At 37.4% G+C, this 21,173-nt stretch overlaps 1 protein-coding gene across 1 annotated transcript in view; it reads left to right on the forward strand.

The window, feature by feature from the left end:
• The window catches only part of DCC (DCC netrin 1 receptor), a gene marked incomplete at both ends in the record, with an annotated part of 1,034,810 nt that overhangs the window by 963,063 nt on the left and 50,574 nt on the right, over positions 1-21,173 (forward strand). The window contains 2 exons of the mRNA XM_084252763.1: positions 9,862-10,024; positions 17,296-17,522. Of these exons, the coding sequence (XP_084108889.1) occupies positions 9,862-10,024; positions 17,296-17,522 (390 nt within the window). The remainder of the gene's footprint in view (positions 1-9,861; positions 10,025-17,295; positions 17,523-21,173) is intronic.

A 21,173-nucleotide genomic window follows, 5' to 3' on the forward strand; every position in this document is an offset into this window, starting at 1 on the left:
AACAGCATTATGTCAATACACATGATTATGCCTTTCCAGAAATGGCATCATACTATATGTGTCCTGTTGCAACGTCCCTTCCTCTGAACTTTGTTTCTTTAAATATTTATCCATGTGTTTACAAATAGTTCTCCTTGATTTATCTTTGTGTTGAAAAGTATTCTATATTATGAAAACAATACTATGTGTTTAACCATTTTAGTAGATTTTCATGAGAAATTTGATTACTGAATATATAATTATCCATTTGGATGATCATCTGTTAAGAAATCTATGTGGAACATCAAAATTGCAATCTAAGGATTGCTTGCTAAGCAAGAATAGAGAGTAAGATAGTGAGCTAATTTCCTATCATAGGCTGTGAGAATATAATGCATGCATGTCCCCAAAGAGGATATGTACCTCCTTGGAGTAGACCAGACGCTTCAGTCAAAGGCTCGTTCTTTGCCTCCTCTCCTCAGGGACCTATTTTTACTTGTTGATTCTTCTTTTCTAGTTGCAGGCATACCCCCTCCTCCTGTTAATGCATTTTACTTAACCAGACAAATACAAGTGCTTACATTTAAGCTTCCAAGTATGTTATAATCAAGCCAGGATGGTCTTTCCAGGCTGCTACAACCCTCAGCACCTCCTATTATCTCTCATACATATCCTCTTCCTTCAGTAAGCACTGTTACTGTGTCTTGTATCTATTTGAGTTTTAAATACCTGTTATGGCTAGTGCCTAGTTCTGATGGTTTGTAGACTCTAATATATTGGAGACACTTTGGGGAGCTCACATCAGGAATAGGAATGGAGGGATAAGTGTTAGGACTGAAAACAGACCAAGTAAATGCTTCATAAAATGGGTTTAGATAACTGTAATTCCCACCCTCAAACTTTGCAAGTTTCATTAACTCATTCTCTTGTTTTAAATTTTATTTTAAGTCTCAACAATATGCCAAACTTACTTTAAGCTTTTAAGCAGTTAGGAAGTGCTACTAACCCTGCTTTGCATGCAGGACACTTGCTAAGAGCTGTGGTCACAGATTGAAAAATAGAAGCAATAAACGAAGGAGAATTGTCCAGGTGGACAGGCAGGCTCTACGCTCCAGGAAGATGAAAGACAGTGAGAAAAATCCCAGGGGTGTGAGAAAGCATTAAAGAAGATTGATGTTGACGTTGTTTGTGGAATCTTAACTGTAGTCGTCTGTACCCTGAGAGAGGTTCTGGGCTCGAATCCATGTGAGGAACTAACACTGTCCCCTTTAGAATTACCCTGAAGAGATGAGGGTAAAATGTTATTTCTAAAGGAAGTTTCGAATTGGAATTCTTTCCCAGCTCAAGGCATGCCTATGTACACTGGCACAGGTTAGTACTGTTTTGAAGAAACAGAGTGACAGGAAATTAAAGAGGGAATTGAAAAAGAACAACTCACCCCTTGTCGTTTCAGCCACTACTGAACAGGGTGAAGGGTGATAAAGGTGGAGCAGGTGCAGGCTACAGATATAGAATTATGTATGTGTGGCCTGAAACTGAAAATATAGGAGGCCCAGTAAAATTTAATAATTTCTGATTGCCTGTGAGTATGAGGTAACAAAAGGATTTGTATCTCAACATATAGATGTGTCTCATTATTCATATGCATAGGACACTAGAAATAATTCAAATGTAACAGACCTCCTATATTTTTGTTAACTAAGTCTGGCAGTCCTGATTGAGGATCACATCTGAAAGCTTGATATGAATGACTTAGACTTGTCTTTCAAAATAAAATGAGTCACCAAGTGAAAAGAAAACCCAGCCCAAATACAACATCAATGGACAATTCTCCAAGAATTTTCCTTTCACAGGAGTCAGACCTCAGATGAAGAGAATGACAGAAATTGAGAGAAACACTTGTCACTTTATTCTTTTTGCCATTTAATTTAGATACCTATTGAGAAATATAATTTTAATTAAATTTGATTTGCTATGCATTATCTCACAGGAGAAAGTCAGGAAAATAACATAAAGGAATGGCATCCCATACCTTCAGATCCATTTGGATGGATTATTGACATTATTCCTCCTAAATTTTCTGTATCACTTAATGATGTTTCAGGTATTTCTTATTAAGTGAATGGGATGAACAATGTACCAGATATATTTCTAGAATGCCTACTGGAATAAATTTTTTTACAGGCTACTTGATTAAGTAAGGTGAATTGATAAACTCAGAGAGATATTGATGGAGAGGGCAAATTTAATCTGCTTCCTATCCTATTTTGCTAGCAGATAAATGATGATAAATATGTAATTTGACTTTCACTTGGGATATCACAAGCAAATCAGCAAAGGCATCAGAAAACCTTAACTTCTTCATTAAAATTCTGCTAATGTCCTATATCTTAAGAAGAGGGTATGTTTTCCAATTAGATGTACGAGCAAAACCCTGACTGAAAAAACTCCAACTCCATCCCACCTTTACAAAATGGACTGCATCAACAAGAGCATTTTAAAATCTGAGTTTTGAACCTCATATCCAATGAAACATTCATGCATCTCCTCTTAGAGTGACAGAATTATAGAGGTTTCCTATCTCTCCCTCCATTTGCTATATTCAGCCTTCACTGCATTATAGTAGAATAATGGCTTATTGTCAGGATATTCAAGCCAGTTGCAAATAAATTTAGACCTCTCTAATCACTTACTTTCTCTTACAGCATGTCACTCTTCTAAAAATATATTCTTAGGATTCTAATAAAGAAAAACAAAGCTATAGTTCATGTTTACTCTTGTAGTTGGAAACTCTTAATTAAATTGAAGAAACTGAAGAGGTTTTTCTGATGGCAGGTAGATCAAAGCAAATATGTAAGGATGTGTAAGTATTTTACATTTATGATGCATTCACTTTGGGATTATGGTCCACATTCTCAAAGCAGGAAGACCCTCAACTCTAAAATATGTCATTTTTGTATTTTATTTTTATATGAATGATGAATCAACATGAAATTTACTTCAATTAAGTTCTGCTTTTCTCACTGGGGGATATAAATTATCAATATATTTTGTTGGTAGTTCTTCCAATAATTTTCAAAATTAGTAATTTTGGTTAAGAAATCTACCAACCCTGCAAAGATGTTATTTTGTTGATCTAGATCTTTGGGAGCTATACCTGGACAAAGCATTATCATAAAAGTCAATACTATTAACTTTTTGAATATTCAGAATCATATTAGTTATTCTCTAAAACATGCCTTAGGATCTATGCTGAGGAGAAAAGGCCATGACTAGCTTTGTAGTTTTGAAAAACAAAACTCAGACATTTTAACTTGGCTAAATAAAGCAAACATACAAGCTTTGTCTATATTTGCATGAAATGATCATTCTGAGACTTGGCAAACTATTAAGACACTCAGAAGTGTCACTAAATATAAAAAGAAAGGTCCCAAAGTAATATTTTATACTTGTTTATGAGGGAAATATGATTGGAGTGACTGGGGATCCCAAGTTCTAGGGTCTGCCAGAGGCTCTGCTCACCTACCATCGAAAATGTTTTTAAAGATTCCAGACTAATCTCTACTCCAGGTTGAGAACTGACTTTGTCAGGGATTAGTACTGTCTGACCTTAATCAAGTCAGTTAAACTGTGGATCTCAGCTTTTCACCTGAACATAAGAAGTGTTCAGCTAGCTCAGGGTTTTGCGACCTCAGTGCTTTTGCCATTTGAGGTGAGAAAATGTGATTTGTTTCACACATTGTAAGGTGTTTAGCAGCATCTCTGGCCTTTACTCACTAGATGCCAATGGAATTTCTCCTTCCCCATGTCAGAACCACCCAGAATGTCTTTAGACATTACCAAATTTCCTCCTGGGGGAAAAAAAATCTTCCCAACTGAAAATCACTGATCTGAATTACCATTCCATGATAGGTTGTTTTGGTATACACCAGTCTCAGGAGAAACTCTTTGAGGGAAAAAAAAAAAAATGTGTCTTTTCAAATTACCATTGAGCAACTCATTGGACACTCATTTTTCTTTCTCCAGGTCCTCCCTCCCCTTCTACCTGAACACTAGACATCTCAGTCTTGAGAATTTTTCTCTGCTCCTTCTATTCTCTTGATCTCATCTATTCCAAAGATTCAAATTCCACCTCTAGACCAATTCCCAAATTTGTATCTCTAACACAACCTTCTGGCTGTCTCTTTATATTTTTTCATAAGATCTCAAGCCTAAACATTCAAAACTGAAATTTTGCTCTTTCTCACTAAGCTGGTCCTTTCACTCTCTCCCTTATCTCAGACATAAGGGTCATGGCCTCAACCTGAACCTCACTTTCCCTTTCTGTCCTCCCCCAAGCACAATCCACTTTGTTCTCCTGCTTTAAAGCTTTATTGTGTCACTATTCACTTTACTTGACAGCAATTTCCACCATGTCAGTTCAAGCTACCATCATCTCTCACCAGGAGGACTTGACTCTCTTCTTAGCTGGTCTCTTCACTTCTGCCATCAATTTGTCTCCACACAGCAGGAGGAGATATCTTCTTAAAACAAATCAGGTCTGTCTCTGGATGAAAACCCTTCAGTGATGTGAGATTGTACTTAGGGTAACTAGATGTGATCTACAAGGTTCTGTATGAACCGAATCCTGTTTCTCTTTCCACCCACATTTTGTGCCATTTCAGTGTTCCTGAAGCTCAAGGCCTGTTGTCAGTCCCATTATAAAGGAGGAGGAACTGACTTCTAGCAATATCCCATGAGTATGAGTCTAAATATTGCTTCTATAACGAGGCTTTACATGGACTCTCTCCTCCACCATTTGTGTCCTCATATTATGTATTTCTACTTGAATTCTACTTTAATTTTTAAGTATCCAGTATAGCTATAATTTTCTATTATTTGCTTCATGATTTGTTTATTGTACGTCTTTCCCAGTAAAGTATAAGCTCTATGAGGTCAACAATGCCTCCTGTGGGGGGAGGCCCTATAAATACTTTCACATGGTTTTAGCCTGGTTGTTGTTCATGCTCCACAGAAAAATAGTTCTCACAACTTCTTTCTAACAGCTATGCAGTGACCCCAGGTGAGATCCCAGGTGACATTCTTTTCACGTCATAGTGCAAGGTACTTTAAATATATAGACTTTAATATATAACATTTTTCCCCTTCTCTTGCCTAACTATTTGCTGATCTATAGCTGCATCACAACTTGGTTTCTTAGCGCATATGATTTCTCCATTGCCTTTTTGACTCTTTCATGGCTTTTCTCCCACCACCACCCCCTGCTTCATTGTTAATTGACACTTAACATTGTATAAGTTTAAAGTGTACAATGGGCTGATTAATACACTTACATATCACAAAATGATTACCAGTATAGTATTAGCTAATCACTCCATCATATCGCACAATTACATTTTTTGTGATGAGAATATTAAGATTTACTATCTTAGCAATCTTCAAGTATAGTTAATAATATGATATTATTAACTATAATCACCAGGCTGTACATAGTATGCCCAGAAATTATTCATCTTTTAACAGGAAATATGCACCCTTTGATCAACATCTCCCCGTGTCCCCAGGCATTAGCCCCTTGTTATTCTAGTCTCAGCTTCTATGAGTTTGACCCTTCCCCTTCTGGACTCTACATATAAGTGCTATCAGATATGGTACTTATCTTTCTCTCTCTGACTTATTTAGCATAATGCCCTCAAGATACATCTATGCTTTGATTATATCCCCAGCAAATGATGGAATCTTAAATCCATATTTATGGAAAATTGGATATTCTCTACCACCCCTGCCCTACTGTCCTGATAGTTCATATTTTATATTAGCATGTTCAAAATTATGAGATTGGAGGAAAGAAATATGTATTCCAATGTAATTGACCAAGAAACTTTTCCCTCCATAATGCTGATTAATATTTCATTTTAGGGAACATTGGTCTAGATTATCTGCAAGATCTCTTCCAACTGATTGACTTGATAGCACCTTATTTCAAGGGAAAATGATTTGAACTATTTAGTGTCATATGAATTCCTCTTCAAAGTCAAAGACCTCCAAAATTAATAAAACATATGTTGAGCTCAAACTATTCTAATAACAAAATTGTTATCAGGGAAGACTGCAATTGTAGGAGACAAGATCATCCCCAACTAGAAATTTTCATTGCATCTGTTTCCATCCTCAGAACTGAGCCTGTGGGTGTTGGGTTCACATTGTTTACCTCCCTATTATTGTACAGCTATTAAGCACAGCCATCATGGCAGTGGGACCAGATCTTCAATATTGAATCCTTCTGGAGTCAATACCTAGCTTTGTTTACTGTATGATAATTAAGCATTCAGAGTATGAGTCTATCAAAGAGTTTACTATGGAATTTTTGAGAGCAAGTTTAATAAGAAACATTAAGTACTTTTGAAAGCCTACTAAATATTATAAAAATTAAATGTCCTTATTTCACTGCACCAGTCTCCCAATCACTATTAAGACTATTAAATTTAGTAGAAAAAAAAAAAAAAGATGGAATCATGAAAATAAAAAAAATGTATCAAATGCTTATATGATTTAAAATAATTTTTTCCCTTCACATTGATTTTAATGAAACATATCTATGTCTTAGTCAGACACTGGATAAGTATATTATTATGCTAAAACTAGCAACAGATATGTTAGGATACTATGCTTTGCTTTATTTTGGAAAAATCACTTAGAATAAAATATATTGAACATCATGTCTTTTGAGTGCCAGTTCTGTGCCAGGGCCTGTGTTGCATCCATTATCTCATGAAATACCAGTAGCTTGAGGATTCATAAGTCTGTGAATTCATAAATCTGTGAAACTTATGAAACTCAAAAAAACCTCTGAAATCCCTGAGACTCAAAAAAAAAGTTACTAAATATCATTTGCCCCTTCTGGAGTCAGTTTATGTTCCAGAGTCCTTAATTGCATTAATGTAGTTTCGTGAGTTCTAAAAATTTTCCTAATTGGAAATTCCTTTGTTTTTGCAAATTCACAGACTCACCAAAATGTATTTGTAACTCTCCAGTCAATGCTTGTGATGCATTCATGGTCAGTAATGTTCATGTTCAGAGCAGTAAAAGTCTGAGTAGCCCAATGCCTGAGGACTCAGCTGAGATGGACAAGTGATGTTTCAGCCCTCATGCTATACACACATGTCCTTTCTGCAATATATTTAGTGCCAACTTTTTTCTATGTTTTGTTTGGTGGATTCACTGCTTGAAGAGGCCTTAGATAGAGTGCTGAAGTGATGTCTAGTGTCCCTAAGCACAAAAGACTGTGATGTGCCTTATGGAGAAAATGTGTGAGTTAATAAAGCTTCACTCAGGGATGAGTTACAATGTCATTTGGCTGTGAGCTCAAAGTTAATGAATCAACCTCATACATTAAATAAGATGTCTTTAAATGGAAACACACCAAAAACAAGGTTATATATATCGATCGCTTGATTAAAAATGTGACCAGAGGCTTATAGGAACATAATACTCTGTTTTCTCTAGAAACAATTCATAGATTTAATTACCTATTTCAGTGTTTGCAGTGACTTTAGATAACACAACTGCTGCAAACCAATGAGAATTAACTGTATCTAAAGACACCATTAAATGTCAGATATTCTGATTATTCAATCTTGGAATTGAGATTGGATCATTAATAAAAGACCTGAAATGCCAAGTTTTAAACTGAGGGGAACTTTTATGAGGAAATCTTAAAGACTAGGAACCAAAGAATTAGAATGGGAATCTCCATGAACCCTAACTCTCAGAGGCAGAATCCAGAGTCATTGTTTCCTGACTTAAACCAGGATGTTTTCTTGGGTGGAAAGAAAGTATAAATTTGAAGAGCTTCAGTCTATAAGATTTTAAAAAATGTTCATAAGGTATGCTATGGATAACCCAAACCAAGTTTGTTAGACATGGTGAATTATTAAATTTAAGTCATGCTACTGAAAATCCATGAAAGCTCTAACTCGCTCCATCATAAGCCTCATATAAAAGGTTAATTTATTCCAATCAACTAATTTATTAAGCACAGAAAGGGCATATTAAGATACTACAGTAAAATGACTTTTTCAATCGTAAGTAAAACTCTAATACAGAAAGTTCTGACCTTTCATTATTTGTAGTAACTGTAAAAATTACTTCAAGGAAACCTATTTCTTTCATTTATGATGAAGATCTTTTAACATAAAGTGTTATTTAAAGACTTTTTATGAGTTTCTTCCTCTGATATTCAAGTTAGAGCAGAACTTTTTTTTCATAGTACTGAATCAGTAACCAGCAATAATTCTTAGATTACTTGTCAAAAGCTAGTGTTTCAATTTTAAGGCAAACATTGGGTTGTTATATTCATTTGTGAGAAAAAGTTAATTTAGTTTTCACATTTAGTGCTATTTGTAAAAAGCTTGTGTTTTGGAAGTCCACATCAGAAGTATCCCAAATAGTATGGTAAATTATTAATTTTAGCAACATTTTATTTAAAGTTTTATTTAGAGTAATGTTGTTATAAGTACTCAATCTATGTCAGTCACTGAGATGGTTGCTTTTTAAGTATTTTCTCTAACTCTGAAAGTAGCTGTATACAATGAACATTATTATCTCCAATTTACAGATAGAGGCACTAGGTGGAAAAAGACCTAAGTGTTCTCCTCAGGAGGCAGAGAAAGCTAATACAGGTTGTTAAAGAAACACATTCAGGTTTGGTCGAGGGACTATCCAAATTCATAGCCTGCTGCTACTTCTAAATTATAAATAAAATTATAGGTTATTATTTACTTTTTAAAAACATGCCACTGATAGTGACATGCATGATGTAGAACAGAGGATTTCTTCTAATTGATTGATTACTAAGGGTTTAAAGAAAGCAATTTAAAGGATCATTAGCATTCTTGCTGATTTACATAAGTAAATTATCAAAAATGTATTATTGCTCTGTTATTTTTACCTAAATATTGTGTGCCACGGGCACTGTTGCAACACAGGAAATCATTCATATCAGGATTTTATGACACTTTTTCAAACCCAGTGGCTGCCTTTAAGTGGGATTCATATAACCTCAACAGATTAAAGATTATATGTGCTTTATAGGTAGCTTCTTAAAAGCAGTTGAAGTAAATTTTGAGTGATTGGTGTCAAATAGTTTGTCTTTCACAGGATCAAATAAATGATATTTTCTCATAAACCCTGGTCTTCTCTCATCCTTATCGCACTGGAATCCTTATTGTGCAAAATAGCTTCCTTAATCCCCTCCCCATGTCCTACTCAGAAATGCTGCTTTACTCCTTTTTAAAATTTCCTATAATTCACATACCATAAATCCTCCCCTTTAGAGTCCACAACACAGTGGTTTTTAGTATATTCACAAAGCTGTGGTGTCGTCACCACTCATTGCAGAACATTTCAACCCCCCTAACCCCAAATTCCTTAACAATCCTGTTCAATAAACCCTCTCCCCATGCATTGGCAAACACTAAACTACTTTCCATCTCAATAGATTTCCCTGAATCATGTCTTTGTGTCTGGCTTCCTTTCCTTAGTATAATGTTTTCAATATGCACATATTGTAGTGTGTATCCCTACTTATTCTTTTTGTGACCAGCTAACAATCCATGGTGTGGATGCTCCACATTTTGTCAATATTTGTCAGTCAATGGGTATTTGGGTTGACTACTCTAAATAATGCTGCTGTGAACATTCCTGTATAATGTTCTGTGGGTACAGATGTCTCATTTATCTTGGGTAGATCATTCATCATTGCTTTTTCCCAGCTTCAGGAGTGCTCAGAACAACGGGAACTTGTCCTGTCCTAACAGATCTCAGTAAGCACTGAGCTGCCACATCTTCCTAACCCTGATATCCATTTGCCTATCTTTTCAGAACCACCCATTGGCCAGATGCACCCCCCACATGGCAGCGTAACCCCTCAGAAGAACGGCAGCCTGCTTGTGATTATCGTGGTGACCATTGGCATAATCACAGTGCTGGTGGTGGTGGTCGTGGCTGTGATTTGCACCCGGCGCTCTTCAGCCCAGCAGAGAAAGTAGGTAACAGCTGAATCCGAAGGGGAGACTCATCTCTGCCTGACTCCACTCTCATCTTCCTTAGTTATATTTTTGATGGTTTTCTTCTTGGGCTTTTTCATAATGTACATGTTTAGTATCTTCCAAGCTGGGCAAAAGCTTACCTTTTGCTCATTCTAGGCCCAAAACATAAGTGAGTGAGACCTGGGCATGCAGATATAGTAGTAGAATCCATCTGAAGAACCACGTAGCATTTCTGCTTGATTTTCTTTTTCTTTCTTTTTTTAATTTATTTATACAAGCACTGGGTACAGTCAGAAGCATGGGAGGATGAGAGAATTCACCAGAGCGGGGAGCAGAATAGGCAGACTGATGAAATACACTGCTGAGGGGAGCAGCGGGTGCAGCAGGAGAGGTCTGCGTGCCATGTGGGACCCTTGCCTGCTGCCGGGGATCGAACCTGTGCTGCAGAGGCTGTGGGCAGATTTGCAGCCCAGCTCTCAACCGCTGCACCACTCAGGAGGCCCTGATTTTATTTTTCTAGGTTAGTTTCTTCCTGACCTAATGTGTCCTAAGAGAAGGACTTCATGTATCCCTGTATATGAACCTCTCTGAAATTATGCTTATGGTGATGTGTGTTCTCCTAAAAGTATTGATCATTTTTGAGTGGAGGCCTATAGGCATTTCATCAGTGCTCATTGTATGAATGATTAAATAAATTGTGGAATATGAAACTCAGTCATAGTACTATGAAGTGTTTAATTTGTAGACAACTATTACAATAGAAGAGAAATTCCAGAAATGCAAAATGGAGTGGATTTCCTGGCTATGGCAGATTCTCAGAAATGAAAAAATGTGAAGGTTTAAAAATATATTCATTTAGACAGATTTTGGCTCTAGCACATGCAGAGAATGATACATCAGCGTACACAGGTAGTTCCATTCAGCTTATCTCCTTCCAGCAATAGCCCATAACCAGCATATTAACCTAGTGTCAGCCAGTTGTGGAAGCTACAGTGTCTCCTGGTTATCTTCTGCCTCTTTGTTTCTCCAGCACTTTTCAAATCCGCTTGAAAGGTTTTCAGCTGTACTCTCTCCTTGGATTGGCTGTAGAAAAATCTTACCTTTTTTTTTTTTTTCTGTTGTTGTTGTTATTTTTTTTTCTTTTTTTGAGCCTCAGGCATGGTACAACTATATAAATCCAAGGCATTCATCCATTGATGGTTCATTTGACAACTATGTATTGCACGTACTCCTAAAGAAAGATTCTCCATCAAGTAATTTTCCCTCTGCCCTTGCTAACAGCTTAACCTCTCTCTTTTTACAAATCCTATGACCAAATTTGTTGATCTCTAATGTATCTCTTAGCATTTTGTAGTGGCACAAGACAAAGAAAGATGGACACACTGAAGAAAGTGACTTGGAGGGTTCTAGATGCAGTCTACATTTAATTTATTTCTGTAGCAGATTAAGTTTCATATCAGTTGCATTCAGGAGACTGAATTATCTTGAAGTTGGTGAGATCTGCCTTGCCAGTCTCTTGTGTCCAAACAAGAGAGCAGATAGAATGAACTTCTCTTGTAAGCATTCTGGAAAATTGTAGCCACCCTCAAGTTTCTGGAATGCTGGGCATTAACTGGCACTAAGGGGAAAATGACTCTAGTAGAGTAAGGCATTGAACAATCCCTATGCCTAGCATCCACAGGAAAGAGTTTGTACAAGCTGGGAATGTGAAACCATCAGAAGAGCAGGTCTATAGAACACAGCTGAGAAAGACTCACTTCCAGGAATTAGGGAGGGCACCAACCCAAACATGGCTTATTTGTGATAGTTTTAAAAACATAAATACATTTATTCACTAAACTAAATTAACTATCTGTAGCACAGAGTGTTTTTTGTTTCTGTTTCTGTTTTGCCATTTTCAGCCTTGTGAGAAGAATGTCTCAGGGTGATAGAGACCTGATGAACAGGATTCCTATATGCATTTTATTTCTCCACAGAGAAAATGCCAGTCTTCTCAATGTGTGAAAGTGGAGTCTGGTGCTTTTAGAAAAATTCATATTATCTTAAATCTTACCTTAAAGCAATTTGGTAAGAGCTTGAAAGTTTTATTTAGAAAGAGTAGCTACTGAGCCTTAGGTATGACATGGTTTTAAGATTAGAAAATGAGTGAAAGGATAAATCATCCCATGAATGACTGAAAACCCAGCGAAAGCGAATTTATAGCCCCTTTGCTGCCACCACTTTGGTTTTTCCTTACTTCCTCCCTAAAGTCTCTTAACATTTACTTGGTATACTTTCCAGTTTTGCTTCATATATCTTTCTTCAGAAACAGATCCATTGGCATGCATCTTGGTCTTTTTTTTTTTTTGGTTGTGCTAAAAAGGAAAAAGAAAATTTGCTTTTTCAAGATATCTGAATTTTAAGTTAGCTCTTTTGATGTCACTGAGGATCCCTCACCTCATATCACCACCAGTGAGCCTTTTAGAACAAATTGAGTAATACAAATGAAAGCAAAATCAATTCCAATCTGAAACAGAAATAATATCCCCAATAGGGCTCTTAGAAAAATGGGAGCTTAATGTAATTAACAAGGTGATGAAAGAAGCACATTCCTGAGCATCCTTAATATTTATTTATTGATGAATATTGGAGAATGTAAAATTTATTGTATTTTATTGGGGGATTTGAATTGCATCCAAATGGATTTAAAACATTTTTGTATGTTGTTAATACCTTATGCAAGTTAGTGTCTGTGGGTTTTATTCTATGCATTAAATAGATAGATGATTTTATTTATTTTTTGCTTAGCTATTGAGGTAACACTGGTTTTACAACACTGTATGATTTAGGATTATAGGTTCACCTATTCAGATATGTTATTATTCCACACCTACCACTTAAGCACCAATTTTTATGACGTACAATAACTAATAAAAGTTAGAGCTCAAGTTGTAGTTCTGATTCTACCCCCTTCTTTAATTGAATTACTTATATTTATTTAATTAACTTTAAGGGAGGACCTAGTCTCTGAATGTCAGTTTCCTCAAATAAGAAGTAGGACTAAGTACTTTCTATCATTCTATCTATAAAACACACCGAAATTCCCCATGGAATGCAAATTAATATGACATAAAAATTTTCTAATTCATTTTAGTTGTATATTTTTAATTTTATATTTTTCATTAAATTGACAAGACTAACACTTTCTGAGAGATTTAGTAACACAGTGAAATTTAGTAGAATAATACAGAAAAATTGTGTTATGAAAGCTTAAATTGATGGAGGTTTTTTTTTTATGTGTTTAGTTATGAAGTCATAAAATTTTTTCTGACTAAAATATAGAACATTTATGATGGCAGTATAGATACTAAAGACAAACTACTTGACATTAGGAATTGCCTGGAAATCCAGGACACATGGTTGTCACATCTCTAAGGCAGTTACCTGAGTAAATGATTAACAGCTTGCCTGAATACATTAAATTTGAGTATGTGCATAAAATTTAGGTTTCACTTGATAAAATCACCAGTTGACTAAGTCTCCTATTTGATCTGACATGTACACAGCAAATATTTACTATCAGCCCATATTCTAATCTTGACAAAAATAATCATTTTCAGTATTGAGGATCAAATGTTTCCACTCATAAATCTATGGTAAATCACTTTCAATGATTTTTAATTTTTTTAACATTTTAATTATTTTTCAGTATTTTCCACATAGGAATTTTAACTGCCAACCTTGTAGGACTTCAATTTATGTTAATTCCACCTCAAAATTATACATATTTATTTGAATATCTAAAACATATTTTACCTGGATTTCCAGTGCAAGTTTTTTGGTTTTTTTAATAGTTAAGCGGTAGGACTATAAAGCAGTGTTCAGCTACTGCAGCACAAGTTCGATCCCCAGCTAGGGAAGTGACCCACATGGCTCAGCAGGCCTCTCCTGTCTCACCTGCTGCTCCCCTCGGCAGTGCATTTCAGTCAATCTACCAGTTTTGCTCCCCACTCTGCTGAATCCTCTCAGCCCCTGCACTTCTGGCCTGTACTCCAGTTCTTGTATACATAAATAAATCTTTAAAAAGGGGCCTCCCCGGTGGTACAGTGGTTGAGCGCTGGGCTGCAAAGCTGCCTACAGCCTCTGCAGCACCAGCTTGATCCCCAGCCACCAGGTGAGAGTCCCACATTGCTTGCAGACCTCTCCTGCAGCGCCCGCTGCTCCCCTCAGCAGTGTATTTCATCAGTCTGCCTGTTCTACTGCCTGCTCTGGCTCTAGTGAATCCTCTCACCCTCCCATGCTTCTGACTGTATCAAGTGCTTGTATAAATAAAATAAATAAATCTTTAAAAAAACTTTTAAAGGGTAAAAAAGAATAAGAGAAGAACCTTGCAAAAAAAAAAATTGCATCCAAGTCAATAATGAAAAATTCTTGCTGTGCTTAATATGGGATTTGCATGTACAAATGAGCAAATCTGATGAATGTTAACTCTTGATAAACAAATGAATAGATGTTGTAAAACAATGGCTAATGTTGGAAAAGAGGAGGAAACAGAGTTTACTGCAGTTTACTTCAGTAACACTGAAGGAAACCAATTAACACAGAAGGAGTATCTGAGAAGCTCAACAAGCCAAATGGTGATCAATGCAAGGTAAATGGGATAGGGAGATATGAGGGAAATGAACTAGTGAGATTCTAAGGTTTCACTGACCTAACATAATCAGGAAGTTTCCTTAAGCTAGAGAGTTTGAAGGGACTCTTAAAGAAGTAGTTTATAAGTAAATAGATTGTGAAAACATCTTATTAGAACTAAGATAGACAGATAGATAGATTGATAGATAGATAAGGTAAAGAGATAGCACATTTCAGAATCACTGTGCTAGGTTCACCTACATACACATTTTGAAGATTCTGATGGTAAGAGAAGTACTGGAGGTCTCAATTGGGTAGCTGTCATTATGTCATGGAACCAGTAGTTGGAGAGAAGGCCAGGATAACAGCTGTTCTTATAGGTTTTAAGGCAAGTTTCAGAGGATTTAGTTATGAGAACATGTCAATTTCATGACAAACCACTGCAATGACAAGGGGCGGGGAGGGAGGCCCCTCAAAGGCCTTTCTGATAAGAGACATTCTGGAAACAAAGTGATGTAGATGAGCTTTGATAGAGTATATAAAAGAAGAAATAAAGTCTAGAGCTCTTCTGACTGACAGCCAGCTAGTGGATGAATAGCCTCTCAGAAGAGGTTGTGATTTAATTAAAATCCATCAGAAAATGCATATGCATTTTATTAAGCATATTACTTCTTTCCAGATGGAGGTTATAATTCACAGCATACAGAAAGGTTCTGCTTCGATCTGATTTGAAAGTATTTTTTAAATTTAATATATCTCGGGATGCTTGGTGCTAAGACCAGTGAATAAGTGAATAAATTAATGAATGAGCAGGTGGATGGATGGATGAGATGTGGATGTAAGCAAGAGAAAACTAGAATTCATCATTCATTTCTAGTTTTGAAAATTATCTGACCAATTTCTTTACCACAGGTTATCTAAATACTGTGTTATGAAAAAACTGTTCAGTATTTTGTTATGTGAGAAAGAAATCTAAAAGGATGAAGTCTCCAAATTTGAAAATGACATTAAACTCTTCTAAGAAGTTAGCAGGGTTGATTACATACAGCTACAGAGCTATGTGTGAGTTGCACATAGCTGTGGGCAGATGAGGTATAAGGAAATGAATGCAGAGAATGGATGGTTAGCAAAGAGCTATTATGTTAGACACAAGAAGATGATCTAGGGTTTATAACAGGCCATTGCTTAGAGTTGCTATGGGGCTGCTTCCAAAAATCAGCGAATTGCAGTTGGGAAAATATTAAGACAGAAAACACTAGAATATTTATCTACTAAGCAACTAGATATTAAATCTGGTGTTCTTTGTTCCCTATCTCATCAACATGATTTAAGAAAGACATCAGTAAAACATTAAGGAAAATTCAACAAATCACATCAGTTAACATTTATTAATTGCCTAAAATGTGCAAAGATTCTTGTTCAGCCATTGAGATAACAAAGCCTCCTCAGTGTCCTGGCAGGTTACAAAGATTTTTCATTGAGTAGTTAGTTGGACCCATTTGACAACCAAGAAAGCTGTTATCCTCAGAAGGCATTCATTACAAATGAGGAAAGTGAGAAAGAAGTATTTCTCTGGATTTCTGTCAAAGGTTAGATTTCAAACTTCTGAATTCTGATTTAGAACAGACGTTGTAATTTAAAAAAAAAAAAAAAAACAGAAGCTACATGTGGAGACTTAGAAATTAAAACTGTAGAGCAGAGGTTAAAAACTATTTCTGAAAAGGGCCAGAGAACAGATATTCTGGGCTCTGGCAGGTAAATGATCTTTGTTGCAACTAATCAACATGCTATAATGCAAAATGAATGTGTTCTGCAGGAATCCCATAAAACTTTATTTAAAAAAGCAGGCAGTGGGAGTACATGGCCTTCAGGCCACAGTTTACTGACCTGCAGAGAACTACTAGCATGCACACTGGGCTACTTAGCACACCGGGAATGTTTAAATTTCACTAGCTCCAGAAGAGACTTTTACTCAAATAGTAAACGCATAGTTGCTAAATTCTTGATGTGGAAATAAGAGACATTTATAACATACTTCCAAACTCTGTTCTCTTTTCCAAGGATGGGTCTTATTGTGTTTAAATCCAGACACTTAGGGACTCTGAGGCAAAAAGCCTTTATTCCCCTTAAAATGTCCTTGATCGGCCTTTTGTCTTCAAAGAGCAAGCTTCCCAATTGCACATTAAATTACACAGCTGAGGTATAGACTTTCTTCTAAGCCCCCATCTTGGCTGTTGGCACAGATTCTGGTCATTTTATTTCTATTTGCCCTTTCAAAGCAACTCCTTCATTTATCTCCTAAGCAGATGTTGCAGTCAGGTACCTTATGCCTACTTCCCAAGATTGGCATATGGCTCCATCTAACCCACTGTCACCTTGTACGTGGCTGTGCCGTCGGTGCAGCCGGAGTAAGGCATGCTCTGGCAGACAGCCGAGCCCCTTGGGATTCAGCACCAAGTTTCCTCTAATGTGGTAAAGCTCCCGGGGAGAAGAGGAAAGGCAGCCAAGACCAGTCTGCCAATTCCTGGATTTCACGGGTTTCCTCCTGGGAGTCTTTTTGTTTCCTTTCCTGCTTCTCACTTGAATTGACTGAACAAAAGGAGGAATGGCCATTGAATTGAGGGGCTCACATTTGCCTTCCAATTTTGTTCCATAGGAAACGGGCCACCCACAGTGTTGGCAAAAGGAAGGGCAGCCAGAAGGACCTCCGGCCCCCTGATCTTTGGATCCATCATGAAGAAATGGAGATGAAAAATATTGAGAAGCCATCAGGCACCGACCCTGCAGGAAGGGACTCCCCCATCCAAAGTTGTCAAGACCTCACACCAGTCAGTCACAGCCAGTCAGAAACCCAGCTGGGGAGCAAAAGCACCTCTCATTCAGGTAAATTTCTTCTACTGTGCACCCCACAGCCCATGCTGAACCCCACCAGGGGGTTCTCCACTCCCACTTCTGGGGAGATACCTTCCCACTAATTAGTGGGTCATTTATCAGTAATTAAGATGATGTGATACAAATTTGCTTGATGAACTACTTATAGTTTATTTTCATGACCCAACAACCTACCTTTAATCATTATAATGGTTGTCATAACTTCTAAGAGGTAAGAGTTGAGGCGTAATGAAATGTGAAGCCTAAGTGAGTCAATTGCTTTTTGTTAAATCTTGAACAAAAGTTTTTTGGGGCAACAAAATTTGAAACCCTATATATATATATATATATATATATATTTCCCTATGTCTATAGATAATTGAAAGTTGATTTGAAATTTGCCATCTATTTCTTGATTTAAAATAGTGACATCGCGGTGCTTGAAGTATGAAAACATCAACTATTCTCTTACTTTGGTCTTGCTTACTAGGTAGACCCACTGTCATTTCTGTGCAGTATGAGATGAATATGTAATGCAATCACTAGCCTAATCTGACGGGGCCTGTCTGTAGACTCTGCTGGTATACAAAGTGATCTGAAGGAAAAAATGCCTACATTTTAATGAATTGATACAGAAAATCCCACGTCTAGAGAATAGTTGGAAGAGACATCACTTTTTGTGGCCTCTTGTATCTTTGAGATGCATATTGGAAGTAGAATAATCAACCATTCTCATGAAAAACATCTCTTGGTCCACTCATGATGTGTTCCCAGAATGAGTTTTTATTCTTTCCAAGCTAAATTTAAAAATGCTTTAGTTGTTTGGATGTGTAAGTGGTTAACTAGACTTCCTTGGTTTAGAATTGTGCAAACAAGGACTTCAGTTACTGATTTTAAATCACAAGTTGCTGACTATGCCTTTTCTAAACCTTAAATATCTAACTTTTCTGTATATAAACTGCATCAAGTTCTATTGAATACAACAATCTGAAATATAAATTAAAGGTTCTCCCTCCCTTACAGGTCACGTATCTTTTGACTCTAAGAGCTAGAGTTACAATTTGTTCTTTAACTCTTCCAACACCATCTATGGAAATAGAGTGGGTGAGGTGGGACAGACGGAGGGAGCAAGGTCTGTTTCAGAAACTCCTTTACCTCTTCACTTTTACCTATTCTTCCTGGCTATGTGGGAGGACAGGTAGGGAGATGAGAAATGAGGAGGAAGGGAGAAAGGACAGTTTGAAGTTCACTGTTTTATTGAACACAAGGCCTGTCTTCATATGGTGTTCAAATTCTGGATCTCTGATGAAAGACATTCCTTGTGAAGCCCTGTGGGGTCACTTCACTGGCCATTTCACATTAGGGCTTAACCTTCTTCCATCTGAATAGCTCTACCTGCTAAGTTTGCTAGCTCTCTGGTGGGTCAACTATACTCAAGTGAATTCCAGCAAGAGAACTGCATCCTCACCAACTTTCCAAGCACCCACTGCATCCAGAAGAGTTTCTCTGTCTTTGTCAAATGGTGATAGAGCTTGTCCTCCACTGCTCACCCTCTCTCAACCTTATTGTCTTCAACTGTTGCCCCTTTGCAACAGGAACACGATGAGGGACACAACAGTCATGGAGCAGGTTTGCAAGACAAGACTCTGCTACTTGAGTGGAAGCTCTTATACATTTATTGAAAGCACACAGGCTAGTAGTAGCTGATCATGCAACAGTGGTATGAGGAATAAAGTCCAGAGGGTGGGATTGGAATGGGGGACAGAGTTTTAAAAGGGACAGAGAAGGGGACCTTGTGACCATACGTCAAGAAACATTTGCATCAGCAAAGCATGTTATCACAGGCAGAGTTATCCCAAGACCACCATGGAGATAGTCACATAATCAGGCTTATGCATCCCTAGGCCTGCCTTGTGAAATGGCTATACTCCATAGGTAGTCAAGGAATGCTCTGCTGTGATTTGTAGATAGCAAAAAGGTCACAGTTGCCCATGATTGGTCAGCTAGCTCGTTGCCAGCTCATAGGAACCCACATTCAATGACCTCTTCCTCTGCTTAAATAGACTCAGAGTAGACCAGCAAGTCTTCTGCCTGGACATATTTCTCTCTTTTTTTTTAAAAAATAGATTTATTTATTTATACAAGAGTGGGTGTATAGGCCAGAGGCATGGGAGGGTGAGAGGATTCACCAGAGACAGAGCTGGGAGCAGAACAGGCAGATGGACCGAAAGCACTGCAGAGGGGAGCAGTGGGTGAGACAGGAAAGGTCTGCCATGCCATGTGGGTATCTCCCTGGCCATCCGGGAATCAAACCCATGCTGTAGAGGCTGTGGACAGCTTCACAGCACTGTGCTCAACCTGCTGTGCCACCAGGGAGACCCCTGCCTGGACAGATTTCTTCCTAAAGAATGAATGAAAGGTAGATCTCTTTGGCAGGAACCTCTGTACTTTTGGGTGTTCATTCTTGTAGCTTTGTTCCTTACTGAACATGACAAAAAGAGAGCATCTCTGCCTCCCACTGGAGAGACTAGAATTGCCTCGCAGCCCTCAGAAGGTTTTGCCAATGATTTCTAGTACTACTCCTTCTTGCTTTTTCCTTTAGCCTTTATACACTGCAATGACTTTAAGTGCAATGTCACTTAATAAGTCCTGAGAGAAGTTTGATTCCAAATGATAGTTGTTTTCTTTAGAATGGAAGGATGCTTGTGCATATTTGTCTGTAATTTGAGGACCTACTTGTCAATTCTATGATAATAGGGAAAGCAGCCCTCCTGCTAGTTATACTTTTCATTCCATTAAGTGCTCTGTGTGATCTGTTTAAAGAACAAACTCTGTCAATGAACAGTATTCTTTCAAGTGCTCCAGTCTTCCAGGAGACCTTTAAAATATTTTTAGAATCAAGATGGACATTCTTTATTTGTGCATAATTTTAGGGCACATTCAGAAGGCTTGTTCACCTCTTCTTTCCTGTGCATTTTCTTAAATACTCACCTTTCCATAAAGGTATTGTAGCAGCAGTTTGAGTAATAGCTTTACTGGAAATTATTTTTTTTTTCACTTACTGAAAACTTGAAGTTTATTGTGTTCTCTGTCTTTTAGTTGTGCCAAAGGAATATGATTTGCATAGATTTATTGTCTTTTCTGGTTCTGTATAGTGTGGAGTGTATGAAGACAGATTCCGATTTAGGCAGCCACTGATACCTTAGCTACATAGATGTTTTTCTCAGCATTATTTTCAATTTAAAATTTTATTAGCTACTACTTTATTTGAAAAAAAGAATACAAGTATGGGATTTTATTATTATTTTAAAGATTTATTTCTTTATGCATACAAGAGCTGGGGTGTAGGCCAGAGGTGCGGGGAAGGGGCCGCGTGAGAGGATTCACCAGAGACAGAGCAGGGAGCAGAACAGGCAGATCTACTGAACTACACTGCTAAGGGGAGCAGCGGGCGAGTCAGGAGAGGTCTGCTGTGTCATGTGGGTCAGCTCCCTGGCCAGCCAGAGGATCAAACTAGTGCTGCAGTGGCTGGTGTTAGCTTGATAGCACTCATTAACCCCTGCACCATCAGGGAGGCCCTGGTATGTGAATTTAAAAACCAAGAAAATTGTACTTAAAAATGTTTTCCTTTTCCTTATCCCAAAAAGCCTTTATTTCTTTTGC

The sequence above is a fragment of the Talpa europaea genome (assembly GCF_964194135.1).
Source record: "Talpa europaea genome assembly, chromosome: 13".
Taxonomy (NCBI): Eukaryota; Metazoa; Chordata; class Mammalia; order Eulipotyphla; family Talpidae; genus Talpa; species Talpa europaea.